At 37.7% G+C, this 23,105-nt stretch overlaps 1 protein-coding gene across 10 annotated transcripts in view; it reads right to left on the bottom strand.

Moving 5' to 3' along the window:
• ARNT2 (aryl hydrocarbon receptor nuclear translocator 2) overlaps positions 1-23,105 on the bottom strand; it is a 140,533-nt gene that overhangs the window by 66,815 nt on the left and 50,613 nt on the right. For 6 of the 10 annotated variants that reach the window (XM_085308707.1, XM_085308705.1, XM_085308706.1 and 3 more), the window contains 6 exons: positions 19,726-19,837; positions 13,530-13,577; positions 10,361-10,405; positions 10,205-10,249; positions 7,481-7,694; positions 4,918-5,131 (listed from right to left, as the gene is read on the bottom strand). In XM_085308707.1, the coding sequence (XP_085164833.1) occupies positions 4,918-5,131; positions 7,481-7,694; positions 10,205-10,249; positions 10,361-10,405; positions 13,530-13,577; positions 19,726-19,837 (678 nt within the window). Of the gene's footprint in view, positions 1-4,917; positions 5,132-7,480; positions 7,695-8,774; positions 8,854-10,204; positions 10,250-10,360; positions 10,406-13,529; positions 13,578-19,725; positions 19,838-23,105 lie in introns of those variants that run through there. The other 4 variants (XM_085308710.1, XM_085308711.1, XM_085308714.1 and 1 more) reach the window with 4 other exon arrangements.

Here is a 23,105-nt window from a genome sequence, read left to right as displayed (position 1 = left end):
TTTGCAGTTGGACAGGAAACTGCATGTGAAAGCAGATACTGCAACCATCATCACAGGACAATATAATATTTGAATGTTCTGTGAGACAGGTTCTACAACCTAAATCCYCACTTGCATGAAGTGACATTTCCATGATGCTCATGAACCACAGTAAATTGTCATACAATGGCTATTTCTTCTAGAAATGTACCTATCAGCTCAACTCTTGCTGTGGTCAGTCACCATTTCCATCATAAAGTTCTACTTCTTTCTACTTATAAAATMTGGCAATAAAATACTGTGCCAAGATTAAACTTGGCATACAAGTTTTGTCCAGAAGTAACCTCAATTCATCTTTTTCAGCTAGCAAACTAGTTATGTTTAGACTTAGTTATATTTAAATAAAGTGTTCTGGTTTTCATCATTTTCTTGCAGTCACAGGTTCAGAGTTTCAGCCCCTCCCTTAACTATTCCATTAAAACAGTTTGCAAGGACTCCTGATCACGAGGGTCGTGATAGGCTCAGTGCCACCAACGGGATCCCATATGCTGCTCCCTGACTCGTCTCAGCCATAGAGAGCAAGGCTGAAGGAAGACACTGTAGCTGGGTTACTATGAGCCATGCTGCCTGGAGCTCAGAGCTGAATTTGAACTTCAGTGTTTCYCATTTACACCACTGGAGACGCTGGTCTCACAGCTTTGAACTAGATACGTCACGGAAACATACAGAGGTACTTTCATTCCTCCTTCTACTCCTTCACGAACTGTTTATGGAGAATTAGATCGGCAGAAATCAATCTGTCAATGCGTTCTGGATTGCTGTGCTTTAGCTAAAGAAGAGTTTATTACAATTCTAGCTCAGTCATTTTTTGGAGAGTAATTGTATCTAAGGCCTTCTTCAAAAGTTATTTTTTGTTTGTTTGTTTGTTTTTTTATTTAATTCTTTCTTAGCTCTGTCTATCCTTTCCCTCTTTGAGGTTTGTTGCTTGCAGCTGTTCAGAGCTCTCACTTGCACTAGGATTCCACTGTGTGTTATTCAGCCACTCCACAACTTCCACCTCCTGAACCCAAATCAGGAACCAAAAATCCATCAAGTTTCATCAGTGCATCTGATGTCTTTGCTAACGGATCCTACTGTGAGATCTGATCTTCATCCATATTTAAAGTGATTTGTTTTTCCCTTCTGGAGATTTCCAAGAACAAAGAAGGAAAATAATTTATTACTCTGAATATGTGCCCCATTCTGATTAATCATGCCCATGATGCATGAAGTCTTCTTGAAAACACCATTTGTTGCTATCATCAAGTCTCAGCTGCTTTTTTTCTAGAGYATTTTGAGCCCTACATATACTTCACAGTTCATAGTTCAGCTTTCCTGTTGTTACAATGTGTTAGCAATTACATACAATAAACAAGTAGACAATTGTATCATATCCAGGGAATAAAATCTCCTAGGATATAAAACAAATTAGAAACCAACTATTTTTCCTCATATCCAGAGAGTTAAAAATAGAACATGCAATTAATTCCCAAAACACACCATGTATTTTAAGACACAGTTAAACAATCCAATTTGGCATACACTTCTACTGTTCTTGAAGTCCCATCCTCTCCTTATCTCTGACTATTCACTTCCCCCTCCTCTCTTGTGCTAGCACAAGAGTTCACGCAACGCTACAACAAGGTAGGCTGGGGAGCTGCCTCTACTGAAAATCAAGTGTTTTTTTTTTTTTTTTTTTTTTTGGCTTAGGTTAGCTTTCAGCTGGGTCAGCCCCCTTCACATGACTCACTGTAGTACCACACCAAACCAATGCCAAAGGAAGAGAGGGTGAGATGAGGTGAGAATTGCATAAGCTGGTGTGACTGCCAAAGAAACATTCATGCAACCACAGCCCAGTCTTATTCCTGGGGGCAGAAATGCAAGAGGAAGCCTGCTTTCTCTACTAGCCTGTTCTGCTTTCTCTACTAGCCTGTTCTCTGTCAGTCCCTGGTGGCAATGGCAGCATCAGAAGTCAGAGTCTGGAGGAGCTTCTCTGTGCAGCAGGATTGCTCAGAGGTGCTAGGAAAATCCCAGTGAAGTAGTGATAACAATCAGTGTTCATACAGGGCAACATAAATATAGTTAAAGGCYACTGCTTTGATCTGACATAAGGCAAGTGACATTTCTCCCTTGTCAAGATGACGTCATTGCTTCCCTAATTCAAGATTACAGAGTTGAGAAAGTRGGTCCTGAGAAGGTGAGGAGGAAAAAAAATCTAAAAGTTGTAATATCGCATTACACTTTTCCCTGAAAGCCCCTCTTTCTCCCTAAGTGGCCCCTGTGCTCAACAGCTAGAGGTCACCAAGAGATAAGGGCCTTCCAGCTGCCTGTAGTGAACTTCACTTTGAGTAGAGGGAAAAACAAACAAACAAACAAACAAACAAACAAGCAAAAATAAACCTCAAATATACAGCTGGCTGCCTTGTAATTTGCAGCTCTTTCAAACTCTGCATTGCCCTCTGTTCTACATGAAACACAACCCTGAAAAGGAAGAGAGACTTTAAATCTGTATTTATCAGATCATTTGGGCAGTCTCCAAGAAGTACATCTACCTACTTAACTTGTTTTTAAATGTCACTAGGTCACTCGTTATTTCTATTCACTACACTATTTCATTTTAATAATACTTGCTACACTCCGCTGCTACTTTGAGTGTGGCTTATGTTACAGAAAGGGAAATGTAACTGGTTGGACAGACTCCAGAATCACATTGTCTACAGAACAGTATCTCCAGGAGCAAGCAAGAGTGAAGGTCCTAAAGTCCCACTGCATATTGCTTTTAAGTAAATTTAAGAACTGTTGGTTCAATATCAAGAAGAGAGCTCCTACTTACAGGATCTTACAGGATCAAAAAATTTTAAGTTTAAAACCAAAACTAGAGAGCTTTCCATTTGTTTATATGCTTCATAGACTTTGACAAATCTACTATGTTAACTAAGCATACTTCATCAGTTGCATCTTCTTATCAAAACAACTAAAAAAGTAGAACTATATTAAGATGCTACTTACTTTACATTAATTTTACTAAAAAAGCTAGAGAAATCCAATAGACATCTTAAAAATCTATTCTTTTTTGATGATCATATGAGGGATGAGTGAGATGTTCAACTGACCAAAAATATCGCCGTGTATATGTAACTGTGATAACTTCTCAACTTGCATGATTTCCTACTACAGCTAGGAGTGATTATGAACCTTTTTGTATTTTGTACTTGTTTGAAATGGTTGTAGCTCCACATGCTCTCCAGACCTTCAGAAGCATCTTTCTATACCCAGCCTGCCCGTACACCATAAGGAGTGCAGTCAAGCAAGCAACCCTGGCTCTGCACTGGCTGATGCTTTCCTCACACCAGGAAAGTTTTCAGTTGTCCATGTATGGCAGATTTAAAAGCCTTCTGTGTCAGTCTGGCAATTCCAAAAGGTTCAGGCCGGAAGAAGATTGAGACCTAGCAATGAGATTATCTGAAATTCTATTTCCGCTGGTTAAAAACAAATTCAGTGTAAAAAAAAAAAAAAAAAAAAAAAAAAAAAAAAAAAAAAAAAAAAAAAAAAAAAAAAAAAAAACAGGAAGAGCTGGATTTTAGAAGTGTTCTGCATTTGTCTAGTCTTGTTCTTGTTTGAGCAGGTTAAGCTTACTTGCTGAGCACTAAATACAGCTCACTGAGGCTCTGGAGTAACGGCTTCTTAGAGGAAAATGGTACATACATTTGAATGTTATATACTAAAGAACACAATCACTGTTTTTATTAAGTTTGGCACATACATTTTAAAGTGGTATGAAACTCGGCTGTTTGCTCTGCACAGGTTCCCCTAACTGTTCACTTGGTGTTGATTCATCTGAATTTTCACCACAGATTTTTGCTTTGAGTGTCCAATTTGAACAAAGCAAAGCTCTGCCAAACCACATCACATCCTAACCACAGGAAACCATGAATWTGGCACTGTTTTGATATGGAAGCTGTAAACAGCATGCAGGTTCACTCAGAACTGCACTATTCTCCTTTGAGTTATGAAACACAATAAAACTTCCAACAAACCAGGTCAAAATTCTGAGTTATTAAAGCAAGAGAAATTACGTGACTTTTGCATGGTAGAGGATTTGTTTTTATATATTTCCCCTCCTTTTTAAAAAAATCTTTATATATAAACACACTGTGGAAAAATAAAAAGAGAAGTTGAATTTTCTCCAAGTTTGAGTTAAAACAAAATTTAGCTAATTCTCATAGCTCTAACATACACATATTCTATTAAAAACAGATTGGTTTCCCGTGGCAGTCTTGAGCTTGGATAACTGTAAAAGCCACAGTTGTAATATGAAGATATAAAYGTGTTTTAGTTTTATGTTTCAGATGAAACATAAAACAATTGCAAATAACTTGCACCATTGCTCAGGAGCAAACTTCCTGTTTAAAATCCACATCAGGTTTTCAGCTGCCGAATATTTAATTTTTTTCCCCCAGGATTTCCATTAACAAACTGCAAGGAACTTTATAAAAATGGAAAAGCCTAAAATATTATTTTTGCCTTCAAAACAAACACTGTCATAAAGAAACACATATTTGTAAAGAAGTCGCAAGTTCACTGAGGATGAAAAGAAAACAATGGATTTTTCTAGACCAAGCCTGAAAATAATCTAGATTCCAAACCTCCCCAAGCCAGAAGTCTGAAGATAGAGCTACACTAGGGTGGTCTACATACCAGCTTAAGTAGTTGTAGTAGTAGCTGACAGAATGCAGTTTTGYAAAATGGGACCTATATTATTGCACTGCCTGCAAGAAAAAGATGGTCTAAAATCTTGCTAAACTTTATTTTTATGAGATTTTTAAAACAGACATTTTGAATGTCAGATGAACTCAGGAGAGGTCAATAATACGAAGAACCATATATCAAATATCTGACCTGTCATAGAGTTTTCAGATGTGCATAGTTGCTCCCGCAGCTTCTCCACATCATCTGGATGAACCTGCTCATACAGAGTGCTGCCAAACCATTCAGACTGTGGCTGGTTCAGCACAGGAGTCACAGAATCTGATACATAGATTACTCTTCCGGTTTCAGCTGCAACTACAAACAGGAAACCATCTGCAGCCTCCAGGATAAGATGTTTCAGTTCCTTCCAAAGAAAGGATTTGATTAGAATGCCAGCAAGAAAAGGGAATCAACTGACACATCTGCCACCCCCACACAGTAGCATTTTCTTGTGATTTTAGTAGCTGATCACAATGCACACTCTCCATGTAGTACTGATGCAAATACACAGCCAATCTTTCAGCRATACATAAATTGCCAGTCCCAATAACACATACCACTTTGTGTTTCTTTATTATCTTTTACCTGGTGAGCTCAAGGCACTTTAGGAAAATTAAGTAATTTAAACTCATGGTATACTGTATGATAGGTATCTAATATGTTAGAAAATAGAAGTAATCTAATGGTACAAACAAAGGAAATGAAGAGCCATAAATCACATGGCAAACCTATCCCTTAATTAAACCTTCTGGATAATTTAATTGGAAAGAAATCAACTGGCCTTTCTCTTAACCCCCAGCTTTGGACTAGCTCTGATGTAGATTAAACACTCACTGGGTAAAAAAAAAAAAAAAAAAAAAAAAAAAAGAGAGAGAGAGAGAGAGAGAGAGAGAGAGAGAGAGAGAGAGAGAGAGAGAGAAAGAGAAAGAGAGAGAGAGAGAGACTGTGATGGGAATGAGGACAGGAATCTGCAGCCTCCTCTCCCATTACAGGACCCAAGCCACTAAACAAGAAAGTTCTATCATTTCTTGCTGTCCTTTTCCAACCTCTGAATATGAAGCTTCAGAAACAGAGTTTGGAAATGTCTTTAGCATTTCTTTACTAGTTGTTCTCTCCGCCAAGTATGTTGCTGTTATATGGTCCCCTAATCAGCATCATGGRCACTTCTGTTCTGAGATAGTGACCCTCCCCTCCTAAGAAACAACACCCAGAGACTCAATTCCATCTCGGGCTGGAAGGGGGATAGTAGGCGTTTAAAAYCAAAAAGCCTCTGTGCCTCTCTTTCAGACACTAGATTTATATATCCAACACCTTGAACTGCATATGCAAACACCTGCTTGCATGTATCACAAAAATGCTACCTATGGTTAACAGAGCTTGAGAATCTTAGTGCTCTCTCATATCCAAGGAAGACAACTTTGACCTCAGTTCTCAAAAAACAAATTTGCAATATCCTTAGCTTGGTGACTCCATTGACTACCAGGACTTGCTACAGTACATCAGCAAGTTACTACAGCTGAAACTTAGACAAGGAGTTTTCAACAATCCAAGCTCTGCTGCAGGACAGAGAGCACAATATGTTGGTGTGAAAGCAGCAGATACTAGCTGATAAGGTAAGGATACTAAACGGGTAAATATTACTAAGACCCAAGAGAAATGCATAAGTGATCTTGAGGAACACTTCAAATAGACTGTCTGCTTCTATTGACTTCTATTTCTTCATTGTAGAGAAGACATATATATTGTGAAACACTTAAGAAACACTCAGCGCACAGCTAGCTGTACTATACARAGGATAATGAGACCTGTTTTAATTGTATTACTGACAAATGTGAGGATTAAAAAAAACWCTTCCATTCTGTAAGGTTCAAAAAGCAAGATGCAATTAAAAGTAACTAGCATGCCCTACAGAAAACTAGTTGAATGACACCATCCCTCCAGAAGCACACTCTAGGAAAGCCAGAATAAGGGGAGATGTGAACAGAGGTCAGCAGCAACTGCTGTTTGTCTGTTAGAAAGAAGCACTACCTCTAGCCATAACTTACATGTGTAAGTACTTAAATTGTTCCAGCCACAAAAATGCACATTACACCCATAGGACTTCAAAAACAATGAAGACAGTAGGAATTTCCAGTGTGCTCAGCTGAACTCAGTCTTCCTTCAAGCACTGGGTGCATCCTTCTCCTTCTATCAAAAATGTTGAGAGAGAAGCATCTCAGCCAGTGCAAACACAATTCATGTTACCTCAGTTCAGCTGTCTAGAACTTAGGCACTGAGAACAAACATGTTTTTTATTCTTCCTCTAAATTCAGAAGGAAGATGAGAGTCTTTACAGATTCATTTTGGCTATTTTAGAGAATCTATGTTGGCATGGGAAGAATTGTTTTCCAGGGGTGATTATCCCTCTTCACAACAAGAGACAGTATGCGACTTCTTTTCAGATGGACAGATTTCAATGATAGAACCTTTTGCTGTGATCAGGACAAAAGTACCCAGTTTGTTGCTTCAGAGAGAAGAATTTGTCACATGACAAACCCAAATAGTCACCAAAATACTGTCTGTATTCATATCCTGGAGATTTAGTTCACACCAGTTACTATACAAAGTGATAAAAAACAGTGAAGGATTCAAACAGACTCTATTTCCTCTCAGTACTTGCTCACATCATTCAGGTCCACAAACCAGAGAAAACAGACATTTGTGAAAAATCTACCTGTTCTGTAAGAAAAGAAGGCTTATAAGCTCCATCAGTAGATTTGTTTCCAGTACCCCTCATTGATTTCATGTGTGAAACTGCCATCCGAAGAATTGTCAGCTTGTCAGGTTTACGAGCCAATGCGCTGCAAGTGGGTACCATATCAGACAGCTCAGTGATGTACTGTGTCATCTTATTTCTCCTGCGTCTTTCAATTTCACTATGATTCTCCCTAAATATTTAAAGAAACACCAAACCAAAAGAAAAGCAGACGTGATCAGCACAAGAATTTCCACTGGATGTAGTAAATCATAATACTTCACAATCTTATTTATTTATTGCATTTTTCACCCCAGGAGAGCAAAGTATTTAAAAAGGTAAGCACTATTATTATTATTCCTCACTTTRTAGGCAAAGAACCCAGAAAAGAGAAGGAAAAATATGATTTACCCATAGCTGTGAAAASAGCTTCTAGGCTATTGCTTTTGGCCTTAATCTCTTAACTAGTGAAGTCTCCTTTGGTTTAGGTCAGAAAATGGAAGAGAGACATGAGATACTGACACCTGCCAACTCCAGCCCAAGTCCCAAATTTGCAAAAGGTGTGATGCATCTCACAGCTTCCAGTCCTTGCTCAGGGTGTTGGCCCTGCTTATAAAAAGTCTCTTCTGGAAGAAAGCTCTCTCTTTTTGCTAACAGCTGGATCAAGTTAGCAGTAAGTGTCAGTTCTGACTGACAGCTTTAAAAAAAAAAGTAATTACTCCTGTAACGCTGTGTGGCAAGTCCTGCATCTATGTGCAGCACTACATGCCTGCAGGGAGACACCACAGGCCTACAGGATCAGATTTCAGGACTAGGACCATACATGGTATAACAGTAAACACACAACAAATCCCCAGTAAATAAATAAAATGAATACAAAGACAGTAAGCAAACATTTGGCTTGTCAGAAACAGATCAGATAATTTATGTAAGGGAACAATCTAACACAGCAGGGAAATAGCAATGACAGTGCTGGATGCTGCCCCATTTCAGGCTGAGCTCCAAAATTCTAATCCTTTAAAAATGACTGAGGTAAGTCGAATTTGAGAATTCTCAAAACTGGCAGTCACCAAAAATCCTTCATAACTGAAAATCTGGGATTTCAGTTTTCCCTTATGGTAGACCAGATATCAATGATATCAGTCTGTTATATCAACATACACAACTGAGAGAGATGGCCCAAAGGGACCCTAGAAAACTGAAGTGCCTAGCATTTATTTTCCACATACTATACCTGTCAGGCGGCAGCTAAATACAAGTACAGGACAGGTACCTGATGCTTCAGATGTCAAAGCAGCATCTTCCACTGATTTCAATGAGCCGTGCATAGCATTTTCTTGTGGGATCGCTGGCTGATCCAACAAGATGTGAAAAGGTGATCACATGGAGAGTCCACTAGCATTGATTGGTATGATACACAACAACAAAAGAAACTGCAGTGTTCTTTGGGGTTGAATAATATGAAGTGATCAGGAAAACAGAAGCAAGGATTAGCACACTTTTCAGCTGCTTTTAACAAAGGAGCTGGTCATTTTCTTAAAATGTAAAGAGGGCTCCAAGATGTAGCATGCTGTTTTATGAAACAGAGAATGCATTGGCTTGCCCCACTTTAGAAAGTGTATCCTGTCCACTGCACATGGAGGTGTTACCTGCATGAGGCACCTTTTACAGCTGTACGCACAATTATTATTTGTACTGATGCATACGCCTACTTCATGAATAACGTTCCCATATTCAGGAAATGTAGCTATGGCTTCCTGCARTGATAGCCAATGATGTTTCAGTAAATTACATAAAGTGCCTTGGCTAAAGTCACCATCTACTAAATTTTTTCATTACGTCTTAATAGTGAACACTTCCATCTCAAATGGTTGATCAACAGCTTTTGTGTGGGTCTGCACAGATGTGGGAGAGTACAGGGACTGCAAGACTTGGATCATATATACAAACACAAGCAGAAGAACTTGTGTGACAGTGCACATGCACTCAGAGCACATGTGCATACTATCAGCATATGTATGCATATAAATAAGGACAAAGGGAAGAAACACGCTTTTTACATGACAAAAGCTTGCTCTAAGTTCAGCATATTCAACAAAAATGGTGAAAGAGAAAAAGAGAGACAAAAAACATACATATACAAAATATTTTACATTTATACATATTCCACTGTCTGCTACAAAAACATCTTGATAACACCTGACCGTTAAACACAAGTCTAAAAAGTAAACAGAGATAGCAAAACTTCCTGAGAAGAGAGAGAAGAATATCCAATTTTATTTATGATAATAAAGGCTAAAAAATAATTCTACATTTATCAATTGGCTGTGAAAAGGTTCAGCCAAACAGAAACCTTGAACTATTCTGAAACTAGTTCAAACTTGAACTCTGTAAAGAAATAGAAGGAACGGCTCCTCTTCTATGTCTGTYATAGGAACCCTGGCATTCGTAAACATGCACGCAGAATGATATCCTAACTTTGTCATTTCTAACTTCTTTTTTTAATGAAAGTTTTGGAAGAACATTAAATTTTGTGAGACTGGGAGCTGATCCAAATCGACTCAGGTCCAGAGTTAGTGGACAGACCGAAACCACTTTCAAACAGCACTGGATCAGCTAATCCTGCTGACTTTTCATCAGTCAGAWCAGCATTAGATAAAATAAAAATGGGGGCAATTCATATTTGATTTTCCTTTTTCCTACCTGGCCATCCTTTCTGTGTCAGTAGTACTTTGATCATCTTCCCACCTAGAAACAAAATAACCAGCTCTCTAAGCTAAGGTACACATACTGGGATTTTTTGGATACGACCATCCCCCTCTTTTCTCTCAGTAGAAGATCTCTGCAGAACACGCCTACCTTGCAAACTTTTCCTTATCACCAGAGATTTGATCACCATCATACCTATAAAGAAAAGACGATAAGTAAATACACAGAGTTTACGCATCACATGGAAGTCAACATACAACACAAAGCAAACAGGTTTGCAACTGCAAAGTATTACAAATGAGGACATGAGAATGACAAAGCAAGGAAAATAGTAGCTTGATGAAAATTCCAAGCCATGCCAATTCAAAACTTCACTCTAGTGTATTTTTAAAAGTTCAAGACATATTTYGTTGGATTTATGCAAACACTTTGACATACAATCACTGCTTGAGAAACTTAACCACCAGCACTACTACAGAAAACACAACTGAATTTTATTGACAGCAGCTCATGAAATACTCATTGCTGTGTTGAATGCGAAAAAAATGCATCTTTTCCAGATTGCAACCGCAACCCACTCCATTCAGCAGAGGGCACTGATGGTCTATAGATAATATAGGAGGGCAGAGAGACATGGTTAGGTGTAATTTATTGTATAAGGATGCCTTCAGAAAAAAGCTGTAATAGGTACATATATTGTACCATCTCTTGGAAGTACTGGAAAAAGTCAGGCAGGCAGATGAAACTGCTGGGTACGTAGAGGTAAAATTAAAACTGGCTTAAATTCCTAAAAGTATATAGATATCTGATTCCTACCAAAATAAGCAGAAATTAGATGCCCAAACAAGTACTTGCAGAGTATTACCAGCTACATTCTGGAGGAAATCAAGATGAACAGGACTTTTGACCCATGGGATTAAACTGTTTCTGAAACACTACCCCAAAGGCAGGTAGGCAGCAATGAGACATTTTACTAAAAAAACTCAACACTCTCCTCCTTTTCCTTTCCCCAAATCATTATCATACTTTGAAATTAATTTTACTAAATATATATTTTAAAAATGCATTTTTTAAAAAAAAAAGGTCTTGCTTTTTGAGAATTCAAAATGCTTGTTCCATAATAGAACACACAGGTTATAAGGAATACAAAAATAGGAATAATTGCTTTTCTAGAATTGAAGAGTATTACTGCTGAGGAACAGTCAAGTAAGATCTTGTATTAGAATTATGCCTTTCTAAAAAGATGCAATTTACTACAACAGAGATCCTGTGAACTTTCCATGTATTAGCTAATAAGGCAATATAGTATAACTATCTTTTCTCCTCTAAAAAGCTCCTAATTAACTTTTTCTTTTTTTCTTCTCAAATCAATTAAAACTCTGTAAGGCCTCACACTTGCCTTGTTCACTGAGTCCTGTTTAAACTCTCAGGACAAAGCTTAAGTGAAACTTAAGCAGCATCTCTTTCTACCTTGTGTTTAGCACTCTCAAAACATCCAAGAGAAAATGCCCCTTTTCTTCCACCTGACTCTGCCCTAGGAACAGACTGTGCCCCCCTCCCCCAAAAAAAAAAAAAAAAAAAAAAAGATTCAGTGAGGAACGGCCACATGCCACCATTTGAGAAGTACATGCATATGTCTACATGTGATAATGAGATGCCATGCAAAGATACCTGAGCTGGATTTGCAACTCTGTGTTGCAAAGCCGAGTGTATAAACTCATGTAGAACCCCGTACTAATACTGCAACTTCTAGTGCTCATGCTAGCTTAGGGATTGTTTATCTACTCTTGTCTGGTTGTCTGGGCTGAAGATGTTGCTCCAGCTACTTATTTCTCCCTTGCAATCTYCCATCTGACCTCTTGTGTGCATGCTCCTTCAAGCACTTCAGTCAAAGCAAGCTAGTTTGGCTTAAACATTTAAATAGCAGGTCTTGGCTAACTGCCAAATTTTGACCAAGTTAAGTTAGGAATCAGTCAAGTGAGCAATTTGGAGAAGGGAAAAACTCTAAGAGGATGGCACAACTTGGAACAACATCTCCTGGTAGGACAACCATGGTCAGAAGAGGATATCTAAACATGGCCCTAGGAACCTCTGTATAGCTTTCTGTACTCTCTAAAAGCAGARCAATCCAGGGTTTTTAGAGCTTAAGTATCTGATTTTGAATGGACATCTAAAATGAACTGATTCTAAGCACAGCACAGCATGTTCCTCCAACAAAGATAAAGGAACTATTGGCTCTCTCCTCCCCAGAATCAAAATTTCAAAGGCTGAAGCCAGAACTGAGACAGTTAGCTGCATGTGCACCACTGTGCCTACAAACTCTGATGCTTATATAGACACAACCAGTATTCACAAATCTTGTTCCCGTTATATAGATATGTATCTAGTAGTAAGCATCAGGACTAGCACTCAGATCACCAATTTTAAAATCAGAGACTGGATTATTACTTCTGCAAATATCAACTAAATAGGGGAGTTGTCAGCATTGTACAGTAGGTTATGATAYGGTATTACAATACATCTTCAGCACACTATCATCTTCCAGGCTGACTAGAAAGATTATGTTAAAACCCTATTGTGACAGCTGGGTTCAAACATATATATATGCTATACATTTGCAATTAGAATTTAAATAATCAACAATAATCTGTAGGCCTCAAAATATCTATCCTCAGTACAGCCCATTGGTTTCTGATGGAAAAATGCAAACAGAGTGAGCAGAACAAAAGGAGGAGTGAGTAATGGCAATGATGCTTTGATAACTGTTTTTATTTGCAGTCTGGAATATTATACATCAACTAACATTTATTTCAGTCATTTTTACTCTTCACTTACAACTAATGACACATAACAAACTTAAATCTTAAAAAGAAAAAAAAAGACAGACAAAAAAAAACCCTCACCACATCTCTAGGTTCTGTAACATTTTCTTAATAAACAGCTAACATCTAAATTAAATTAAATATAAAATTGATTTTCAGTGGCAAAAAGACAGCTTCAGCAACAGGAAATAATCACAGTTCATTTACAACAGTTTAAATAGTGTAGATAGAAGTCATAAATTCTCTCATTTGATACAGTTTTAGAGTGAAATTAAGACACATGCTTTGTAAGACAAATACTACATTAAGTAGATTTCCAGCAGGCTGCCTAAGTTGCAGAAGAAGCTGGTAAAAACAGTAACTAGAATTTAGGCAAAACCATTGGCAATTTCTTCAGCCCATATTCATATACATTTATCAAACAACAGTAGTGTGACAGTTGTCTTTCTCCACTGAACAAAGGTTAATAACTTGACCAGCTCCTTATAAATGCTCACCTTGAAAATTTGCTGGGACCCTCTCCATCTTCATCATCGAAATCCATTCTGTAAGAGCAAGATATTCAAATCACTAATCATGAAGGTGGCAATGATGACTTGAACATTCAAGCCAGTAGTTCACAAACTTGTCTGATCTATGTTATTGACTGAAGGTGTTAATGACACTRATTTCCAGCCTTGCTCATATTCCCCAGACTCAGCTGCCAGGAGTCCAAACAACACAGGTTAAAAAATATRTGTATGTGTCAATCTGCACTGCTAAAATTAACAACTAAAAGGAAACATTAAATTAACACAGTTCTTGTGAAATAGTCAGGAGTAATAGCCCTCAGTGCTGACAGGACAGAAGTTTAGAGAAATCAGCAGATATTCTTTGTCRGAGGACTGAAATTAAGGCTAAAGAAAATGAAGTTCTAAAGTTGATACATAATAAATATGAGGCAACTGTTATTGCCCCAGTCTAAACAAAGTAAGTTAGAGAGAGAGTAGAAAAAATTCGCAGTCTATCTGCAAAGAGGATTATTTACTTCAACTCTACTGATTTTATTGCAGTAACTCTTCTAGACTTACCCTAAACATTTCACACAAATTACCAACTAGTCTGTAGACAGCAATTATTTTACTATTTGAATCACATTTTTTGAACTTTCCCTACCAAAAGGAGTTATGGGTCTAGCACGCACCTAACTTACCTGTCTTGTGTCCTGGGAGCTTCTTCTTAAGTCAGTGGAAGAGAAGAGCTCTTCCCTGGGCCAAATTGCAGCCCTCCAGTTAGGCTCCTCCAGGGAGCCACAAAAAGCAGGAACCTATTTCTTCACTAATTACACATACAAACTAAGACTGACCTCCTAAGTTAGCCACCTTTAATTAGATAGTACAATAGTATAGTTAGATAGTATCTACTGGAGCAAGACCAGTGAAGGGCTACTAAGATGATGAAGGAACTGGAACATCTCTTCTATGAGGAGAGACAGAGAGCTGGGGTTGTTTAGCCTGAAGAAGAGAAGGCTCAGGGGGGATCTTATCAATATGTATAAATATCTGAAGGGAGGGTGTAAAGAAGACAGAGCTAGACTCTCTTCAGTGGTGCCTAGTAACAGGACAAGTGGCAATGGCCACAAACTGAAATACAGGAAGTTCTATCTGACCATAAAAAATGACTTTTTTACTGTAAAGGTGACTGAGCACTGTGACAAGCTTGGCCAGAGAGGCTGTGGAGTCTCCATCCTTGGAGATGCTCAAAAGCTGTTTGGACAGGCTCCTGGGCAACCTGCTCCAGGTGGCTGTGCTTGAGCAGAGGGGTTGGACTACATGATCTCCGAAGATCCCTTCCAACCTCAACCAGCTTGTGATTCTGTGACTATCCCCTTCCTGCTTTATACAATTGCATATTCCATGTTGGTAACACTCTTTATGTTAACAATTGATAGAAAACATAGTAAAGGCAAAAAACTCCCTGCAAAATGACAATGCTATATATCTCTTAATATAAAAAAAATCTACCAGTTGAAAGTGAAGATCTGCAAGTTAAAAGGCTAGGAGCAGTGGCATAAAAGTGCTCCTTAAAATTAGATGAAGACTAGAACATATAATGTATGAGTGCCAGTTAGACAACATCACCCCACTTTCTAATTTTGATATCAAAGTCAGAATGCTCTATAAAAGATATTTCCAGCTCACAGATCTCTACGTACAATCAGTTCAGCAAATAAGCACAGCAATCTGAATCCGTATAAGACACAATAATATTTTCCAGATGGTAATAGTGATTATTCATTTCTACAGGAAGCACGGAGAAAATTATTTTCCCAAAAGGGTTTTAAGAAAAGATGTGTATTTAATTTGGTTGAGGTTTGATGCAATCATAATTTTCACTATAAATTACATTTTACTCACCTAATTATCACTAAACTCAGCTTTAAAAACACTTCACTTGCCAGTGACTTCTCAGTAGTAGTTTGTAGAACAACACCGACCTCCAGTGGCCAGCAAGCTGTCGCTTGTGCAAAAGTGCTTACTGATAACCCAGGACCAAGCCAACATGCTATTACTCCAAAATATGGCCTTCATTGCTACCAGCTTCAAACATCCTGCATTTCTTCAGACCTGTTACGTACAAAATACTCCTAGTAATTTAACACTTATGCATTATCAGTTAGCTGAAGCTCTCGTGTTACCCACCTGCTTCTTCCCCACATAATAAAGTGTCTATAATGTGACATCCCAAAACAGATGTCTGTGTTACTTCAATTCTAATGTTTCTACCTACAGCAAAAATGTGAAAATCAATGTCATATGAGAATTATTTGTTTAGCACATGCTCAGACAGACACTGGGCTGTGTCCACTCACTTGCAAAATCATCATCGATCAGGTATATCTTTTCCTGGTCTCACTAGCAACTGAAATGCAATTGAGATAAATCCTGAATTTCAAACTTGAGGAACAGGGCACAGTAAAAAACAGGCATGTCTACTCTGAGAAGAAGTCTTCTCCTGGACGGTATTTAGTAAGACACTGTTTTAATTTAGGACAGATTTATTTTGTAATTCCTTCTCTTCTGCTCCAGTGCACTAGGACTCCCTGCCTTGGCAGACTTCTTAGCTTCCAAATACTCCAGCTAGGAGCTGAAAGAAATTTTCCCAGAGAAACCAAACATTGGTTTTATTGTGTTTGGGCCAGCTTATTATTACTGGAATGCACAGAATTACAGATAACACAGAACCTGATGACAATTTAAGGGTTGATCCTGCTGCTGGCAATGTATATATAGTTCCAAAGGAGTGAGTGGCACTAAATACATCTACTTTTCCAGATAGCTGGATAGCAGCTTCTTATAACATTTCCTTAGGGTGATATCTATAGGTAATACCTACTATACTAACACTTGGCTCATCACTATAAAATCTGAGCACCTAGGGTGCAAAACCAGACTGTGAGAGACTAAATCTTTAAATATTTTGTTCATCTTTGCTTTGTTAAACTACCTAGAAATCCTGATTGTATTCCAAATAAAAAAGATGAAAAAAAATAAAATTTGAATATAAAGTTCATTAAAAATGTTAACACTTGCAAAAATGCAACAATAAATGCATTTTGACCTGTTGGTTAATAAGCAATTTTCCTATTTCCATATTTCACTGGGCAAAAAGAGATGAAAAACCCTCTCAAAATCTGAAAAACAACCCTCAGGTTTAAAGTGAGCGATTCTAACTTCCTGACTGAACTATTTCAAGTGCATTGCAGTAAGGTAAAGTGAAAGATAAAGAATCAGCTGTAACCTTTAGCAGAACACAGTAGAGCACATAAAAAATAATATTCCAACAAACCCCTCTTACCCTGACAGATAAGATCTTCCATTCAGATAGAATATATTGCACATTAGCAAAACAGTAGAAACAGCCTCCAAGAAGACAAATGACATCATTTCAGAAGTTTCAGAAACAGTATCTTTCATTTAAAATTCCTATTAAGAGACTTTAAAAACGAGCTGTACTACGCTCTTTGTTTTGAAGAGACAGCACAAATCTTGTTTTCTTCTTTCATACTGTTCACGTCAATTGTGAAAAGGCCTGACATACGAGGTATTTGTAAAAAGAAAAAAAAAAATCTTCCTCAAAAGGTGTGTGGTTTTCATAGGAAACRTGGCAAATTGAAAAATTGAGATGAGGACTGGAATGTTGTAACAAAAATGATTACATAAAATTGCAGAGAAATGTCAAAAGATGGCTTGCCATGATTAAACAGAGCACGAAGGGGACATGCAGGAATGCTCAGGAGCAGATGCAACCGAGATGTACACGGGGAACTGCACTATCACCCTTTGTTTTACACAATGTATGGGGCTACATCCAGGAAGGGAGAATGGTGAGCTACAGCCCCTTTTTCTCTGTACCCCTCAGATCTTACAACTATGCATMGGAGAAAAGACAAGACCATCTCTCGAATTAAATCAAAATCTAGAAACCTGTAAAAGCAAACAAACAGGAAACCTGAGTACAGATAACCCAGGAAGGGGGGGGGGGGGGGGGGAAAGACTTACATCTTCTAATGCACAGAGCTGAAAGAATAGCTTCTAAAAATAGCAAAAACCACCTTAAACAAAGAATTGACTTTACATCTATCTAAGGTGGTCAATATAACCCCAATAATGTGTTATTTTAAGCACTACCAGCTTATCACTTTTTTTTCCTATAAAACACTTGATATAATTTAGAGAAAGGAAAAATATTTTTCTGAGCTGTCAATGAAACTAAATGCCTACACCACAGATGCAGCTTCTGGGTAGTCAATGAGTTTAAACTGATCTACATTCAAGTCCATACAGCAATTATTCTGCCAGCTTGCCTCAGCAATTATGAGGAAAAGAACAATTTTCAAAGATAATCGAAGCTGGAAGAGAAGATTGTGTTCACTGGCTATATTCCTTTATGTTTGATACAATCCCCAAGGATTTAAGAGTACAAAGATATTTCACTAGGACAGTAATGAAAGGACCAAGTGTTAGGTGCAAGTTTGTTCAAAGAGAGACTGCAATGAATTAGACACAGCAGGCATTCTTTCCCTCAAAGTCTCGACACATACATAGAATGAAATGAATGTACTCTCTTCTCAGGCTTGAAGGACTATTAGTTTAGAACTATGGTGCACATACAAAATATTTCTGGATACACCTGGATATACATGCAAATCTACACTATTCACTGAATCCGCATATAAAATATATTTCAAATAACTTGATTTTATGTTCCTCCCCCTCTTTGTTTCCTTACAAACAGAAGATGCTACTTAAAATGCAATGTATAAAACTTAGTTTTCAATTAATATCAAKTTTCTATTTAATATAATCATAAGATTTCAGTCAGCAGCATCAACTCTTGTATTCAGAGCTGACCTGGCTTATGATTAAAAACAAACTCCCTGCCCCCCAAAAATTTAGCATGTTACTCGGAAGTATGAACAGTTGTATTTGTTATGTAGCAATGAAGAGACATTAATGCCTTGTTTTCTGTTTTGAGTGTAAGTCTAGGTAGGCCTTCTAATTAAACAGCTTCAAAATACAAATGTAAAGTAATAAAAGGACTTCAGCAGTCTTTATGTCACATCAGTTTTGTTCCACATCCAAGACGAGGTGCATATTCTCTTTCCTTAATTCTTTCCAAGAATGAGAGTTAAGCATCTTGGCCACTGCTACCGACCAGACATCTAAAATTGCCAATACACCTTGGCAAACAACTCCAAGAATAACTCGCATTAGATGTCCACCAGTGGAAGATTTTATTCAAATTATTGATCTTATCAAGTTTTATCACTGTCATATTCATGGCTAAATGTAAGACTAATCAATCTCTTTTGTAGGTACTCTCCTGACAGAGATATGTCTGGGAAAGGATCACCTTAAGACCATTATATATTTGATCAATCTTTTATACAAGGTATTTTCTGGAAATATTAGAAAGTAGTTTTCTTCCTGTCTGCAGCTTTTGATGTACTCTTCTTCCAATATGGAAAATTATTATGCCATTGAATTATCTGTATGTGGAAAAACTAACCCTGTATCATACAAACTTCTATATCTGGATAAAACAAGTTATTTTTTTCCTTAGCAGAACTTTCAGCTAGTGTAAGAGCTGAGCTTGATTCAGGCCTTTTCTCTCGGTATCTGAGAAATTGTGTTGCATAGCCAGTGAGGCCTAGGAGATGACAGACCACAGTCTCTAAAGAGTGACTGCTTATGCTATTTCTGTACCTGGGACTAGCAAGAAAACATTTTTAACAGAAAGCATCTATCTGAGATGTTCCAAGTCCAATTTTCAGATGAAGCTGGATAAGTTTGCATGTAGAAAAGCATCTTGCTACCCTTATTCATACGATAAGTCCTTTTGAGATTAGAAAGATATAGATAGTATGCATTCATTTACGAACAACAGCCACAGGATCCAAACTCCATCTCCGGATGCTTTGCGAGATTTGAAAGTCTTTTGAAGCATGCAAAATAACAAACACAATACACTTTTCAGCTAGCTTGATCTTGCAGGAAGAGCGTATGTGTCGGAGAAAAACAAAACATCAGTGACTAATGCTGTAATGCAGCTTGCATACATTAACACTACATAAACATAAATATGTATATTTTCACTTTTTCAATACAAATCATTTCCAGTTTCAGCCCTGAAAAAAAGGAAATGGCTTACCCAGAACGGCGCTTTCCTCCTCTGGAGGACATGGATCCTGCCATTCTCACTTGTCCACTTGCCATCGGTGCAACTGGCAAGGCCACTGAGCCAGGAATATCTGATGCCATTTCTGTAACACAAAGGAGGGTGGGGGCAGGAAAAGTCTTTTAATCCATCTCCGAAAGGAGGAACTAAGATGACAAAATTAGAGAAAGGCCTTTTGTAAAATAAGTAGTGCAGAGAAGGCTTTTGTTTTTATTTCTAAGCAAAAGTAAAGCCTCCTATCAAAGACTAGACAAAGGGGAGCAAATTCACAGTGCCCCGTTTTGTCAACGGCCTTTAAAAGCGTCTTGGGAGAAAATGAGAATCACGGTGTATATGTACCTCTGTACATCAATTTACCTATTAGGTTGTTAGAATTTTACTTATCATAAAGGCTATCAGATAAAGACTAATAATCTTTCACAATAGTTAAAACTACCCAATAGAGATACTCAGAGATGAATTCCTCAGACAAATTAAGTTATGGTTCATGTGCAGGGGTAACAAGAAAAATAAAACTTCAGAATTTTCTCATTGGCTAGTAAGATCTACAGCTTAGAGCAGGGATAAATTTTCAGGTGATGCTGGCTTTTTTATTATTTATATTTTTGTACTATTCAAAGGACTGGACTGAATGCAAAAGCCTCAAGTCTCCCTATACATAGGGCCTTGCAGAATGGAACCAAGTCTGAAATCTAGGTTGATGTTCACCACTCTGAGTACAACCACAGGTTAACCAGCTTTTCAAACCTTTCATCTGAGGAACAGCACCTTATTCAAGGATTTTCAGACCACTAATGGCAGTAATTTGACAATCTATTAACAATATTTCATTATGCTTTAAAAGAAAAATTGAGTTTAATATATCATTTTCTCCTTTCCATTGAATTAAGTATATTTCTGTCTCCATGCAACTCTCATAAACAACATAGGCAATTAAAACTTTTTTAATGCAGATGAGCTTTATTCATTCTGGAGGTACAATTTACAGTCACAACATTTAATTATCATGAAAGAAAATGTAGCTTCTTCCCAATTTTTCTTTTTAAAACCTGGCAGAGTATTTGGAGCTAGAGATAAATATATTTATTAACGGAAAGCAAATCTGTTCAAAAATCTTGTTATTCTTCATCAACAGATCAGTACAAAACTTCAACTATGAAAACAGGAATTCACTTCTTTCACTACATGTGGTGAGCACTTCACCTCAGCCATACTTTATATAAATCCATTATGCAATATTATGCATTTTAAATAATATAATTTTTTCTGTTCACTGATTTCATGAATTTCTTCTAGTACATTTACTTTTATTAACTGCTTTTCAACTAAAAGCAACAGAGCAAAGTACTCATCCGATGTTTTTCAGTAAAGTGTTCAAGGACAAACAAAAAGACTTCTGCCTACAATACCACAGCATGGAGCACCTTGCTGCATCTAAAGCTTTTGCTATGTGGAAACACTACATTAATGTACATTCGCGTATTTACAAACAAATAAAAGAGTGCACATCCAAAAACTGGTAAATCACCTATTTCCAAAATAAGTACTCTTCAGGATTCTAGTGCCAGTAATTCACTTGGAAAATTCAAACTCATATTTCATGGATATAACGAAGGTCATTTTGAAATGCTCTGCTGACTCATTTGTTAAAGCAGATGGTAAAAACCCTAATAAATCTACCTGAGAAGCATCCCTGTCACTCAGAAACACATTTCAGAGTAGATGATCAAGGGAATTAGTCTTTAAGAAGTGATTTTAAAACAATATCAAAAAATTCTGGAGAATAAAAGTAATACTGCATTTGTGATGAGGAATTCTTGCAGCACAGAGTATCTTCAGGCATAAAACAAAAAGATCTATGAAAAAAAAAATCAAGTCAAGGAGTGGATTATTCTCCTCTAGTTAGTGGTCCACAAGGCAAAGCTCAATATTCAAGGTAACTTTATAGTTCACTGAAAGGAAAATGAAGAGCCATCCTTGCACAACCATGCATTCTATGCTTAGTTGAGTAAAGCACGTTCTGCAGGTCCCTTGCTCCTGCCTCTGACTACTCACGAAACTTGGGCAAATCGTTTTAATCAGATGTCTAATTTAAGTGGTTATGGCTTAAGAGAGTAAGTTGTTTTTCTGATGTTTTGTTCAGCATTTAACATATGAAAATATGAAAGGTAATTAGTGATTTTCAAGTTGTATGCATAAACAGGAACTTCATATTTTTTAAATGAAAAAATAATAAAAAAACAAAGGTCACAGATAAATGATCAAACCACAGGTCGGGTCATGTTAGTGTCCAAAAACACCTGAAAGAAAAATTCTAAAGCAAATGAAACATCTAGCTATGAGGAARAAGACTGGAGTTACCGTGTAGGTATCTAGAATCTATAGGCGGACACATCAAACATAGTACAGTGAAAAAGGCAACTTCTACACAAAGTAGCCTTCAACCATGTCCTCATAACTGTGGGAGAACAAAACCAAGTTCTTCGAGCTGACTACTTTAAAAGGGTGTTTTCAAAATTTTCCATGTTTAAGACACAAGCACAGAAAGAAAAAACAGGGTGCCATACACATTAAGCAAAATCTGAACTCAGAGGGAGAAAAGTTACAGGCCCTTAAAATCAGACTTCCAATTCTGCAATACCCTGAAGGTGTGACCGGCCAGTACACACATCAATGCATAAATCCCACAATTTACCTTTCCAGTTCTGAGTCTGCCATGCCCAAGGGACACTATCCATTGTGTGATCTATTACAGCCTTCATAAAATCCAAGCATGTAGGATATACGCTGCTAAAAAAGTAGTTAGATTTCTGATACTCTTTCCTACCATAAAAGAATTATTTTGAGCTCTGAAGATGGAGAAACCAGGAGGACTGGTTCCCTTTCAAGCTGCTTAAAAAATACAGTGAGGAAAGCAATGACAAGGGCAGCAACCAGCTCCCAGAAACGTCTCAGCTGGGACCATTCAGGACCTGAGCAGCAGCATCAGTGACAGCAGCTGGAGCAGCAGAGAGAAGCACCCTCTTCGGTACCTCACACTTGTCACAGCGTGCAAACAGTGACACCAGAGCACTAAAGGGAGACTTCAGAGACAGAGCCAACACAGCGACCCCATCCCTCAGCTGCAGGCTCCTGGGTGCTGGAGGCCCTATCACTGAAGCTAAACAGACTCACACAAACATCAGTACTAGATTGCAGTATGAAATTCTACTCACAAACCAAGCAGCACCTTGTTTTCCCCAACAACTTATAAGAAGGTATGGGGAGAAGATGGAACAAATTTAAGCTGCTTCCCAAATTATTTCCACTTCTACTCATCATCAAGCATCTAAAAGAACCAGATCTTTGATGTT

This window comes from Rhea americana, unplaced genomic scaffold, assembly GCF_003343005.1.
Source record: "Rhea americana isolate MKP2758 unplaced genomic scaffold, rheAme1 scaffold_28, whole genome shotgun sequence".
NCBI lineage: Eukaryota > Metazoa > Chordata > Aves > Rheiformes > Rheidae > Rhea > Rhea americana.
This window is presented reverse-complemented; position numbering and strand designations above follow the sequence as displayed.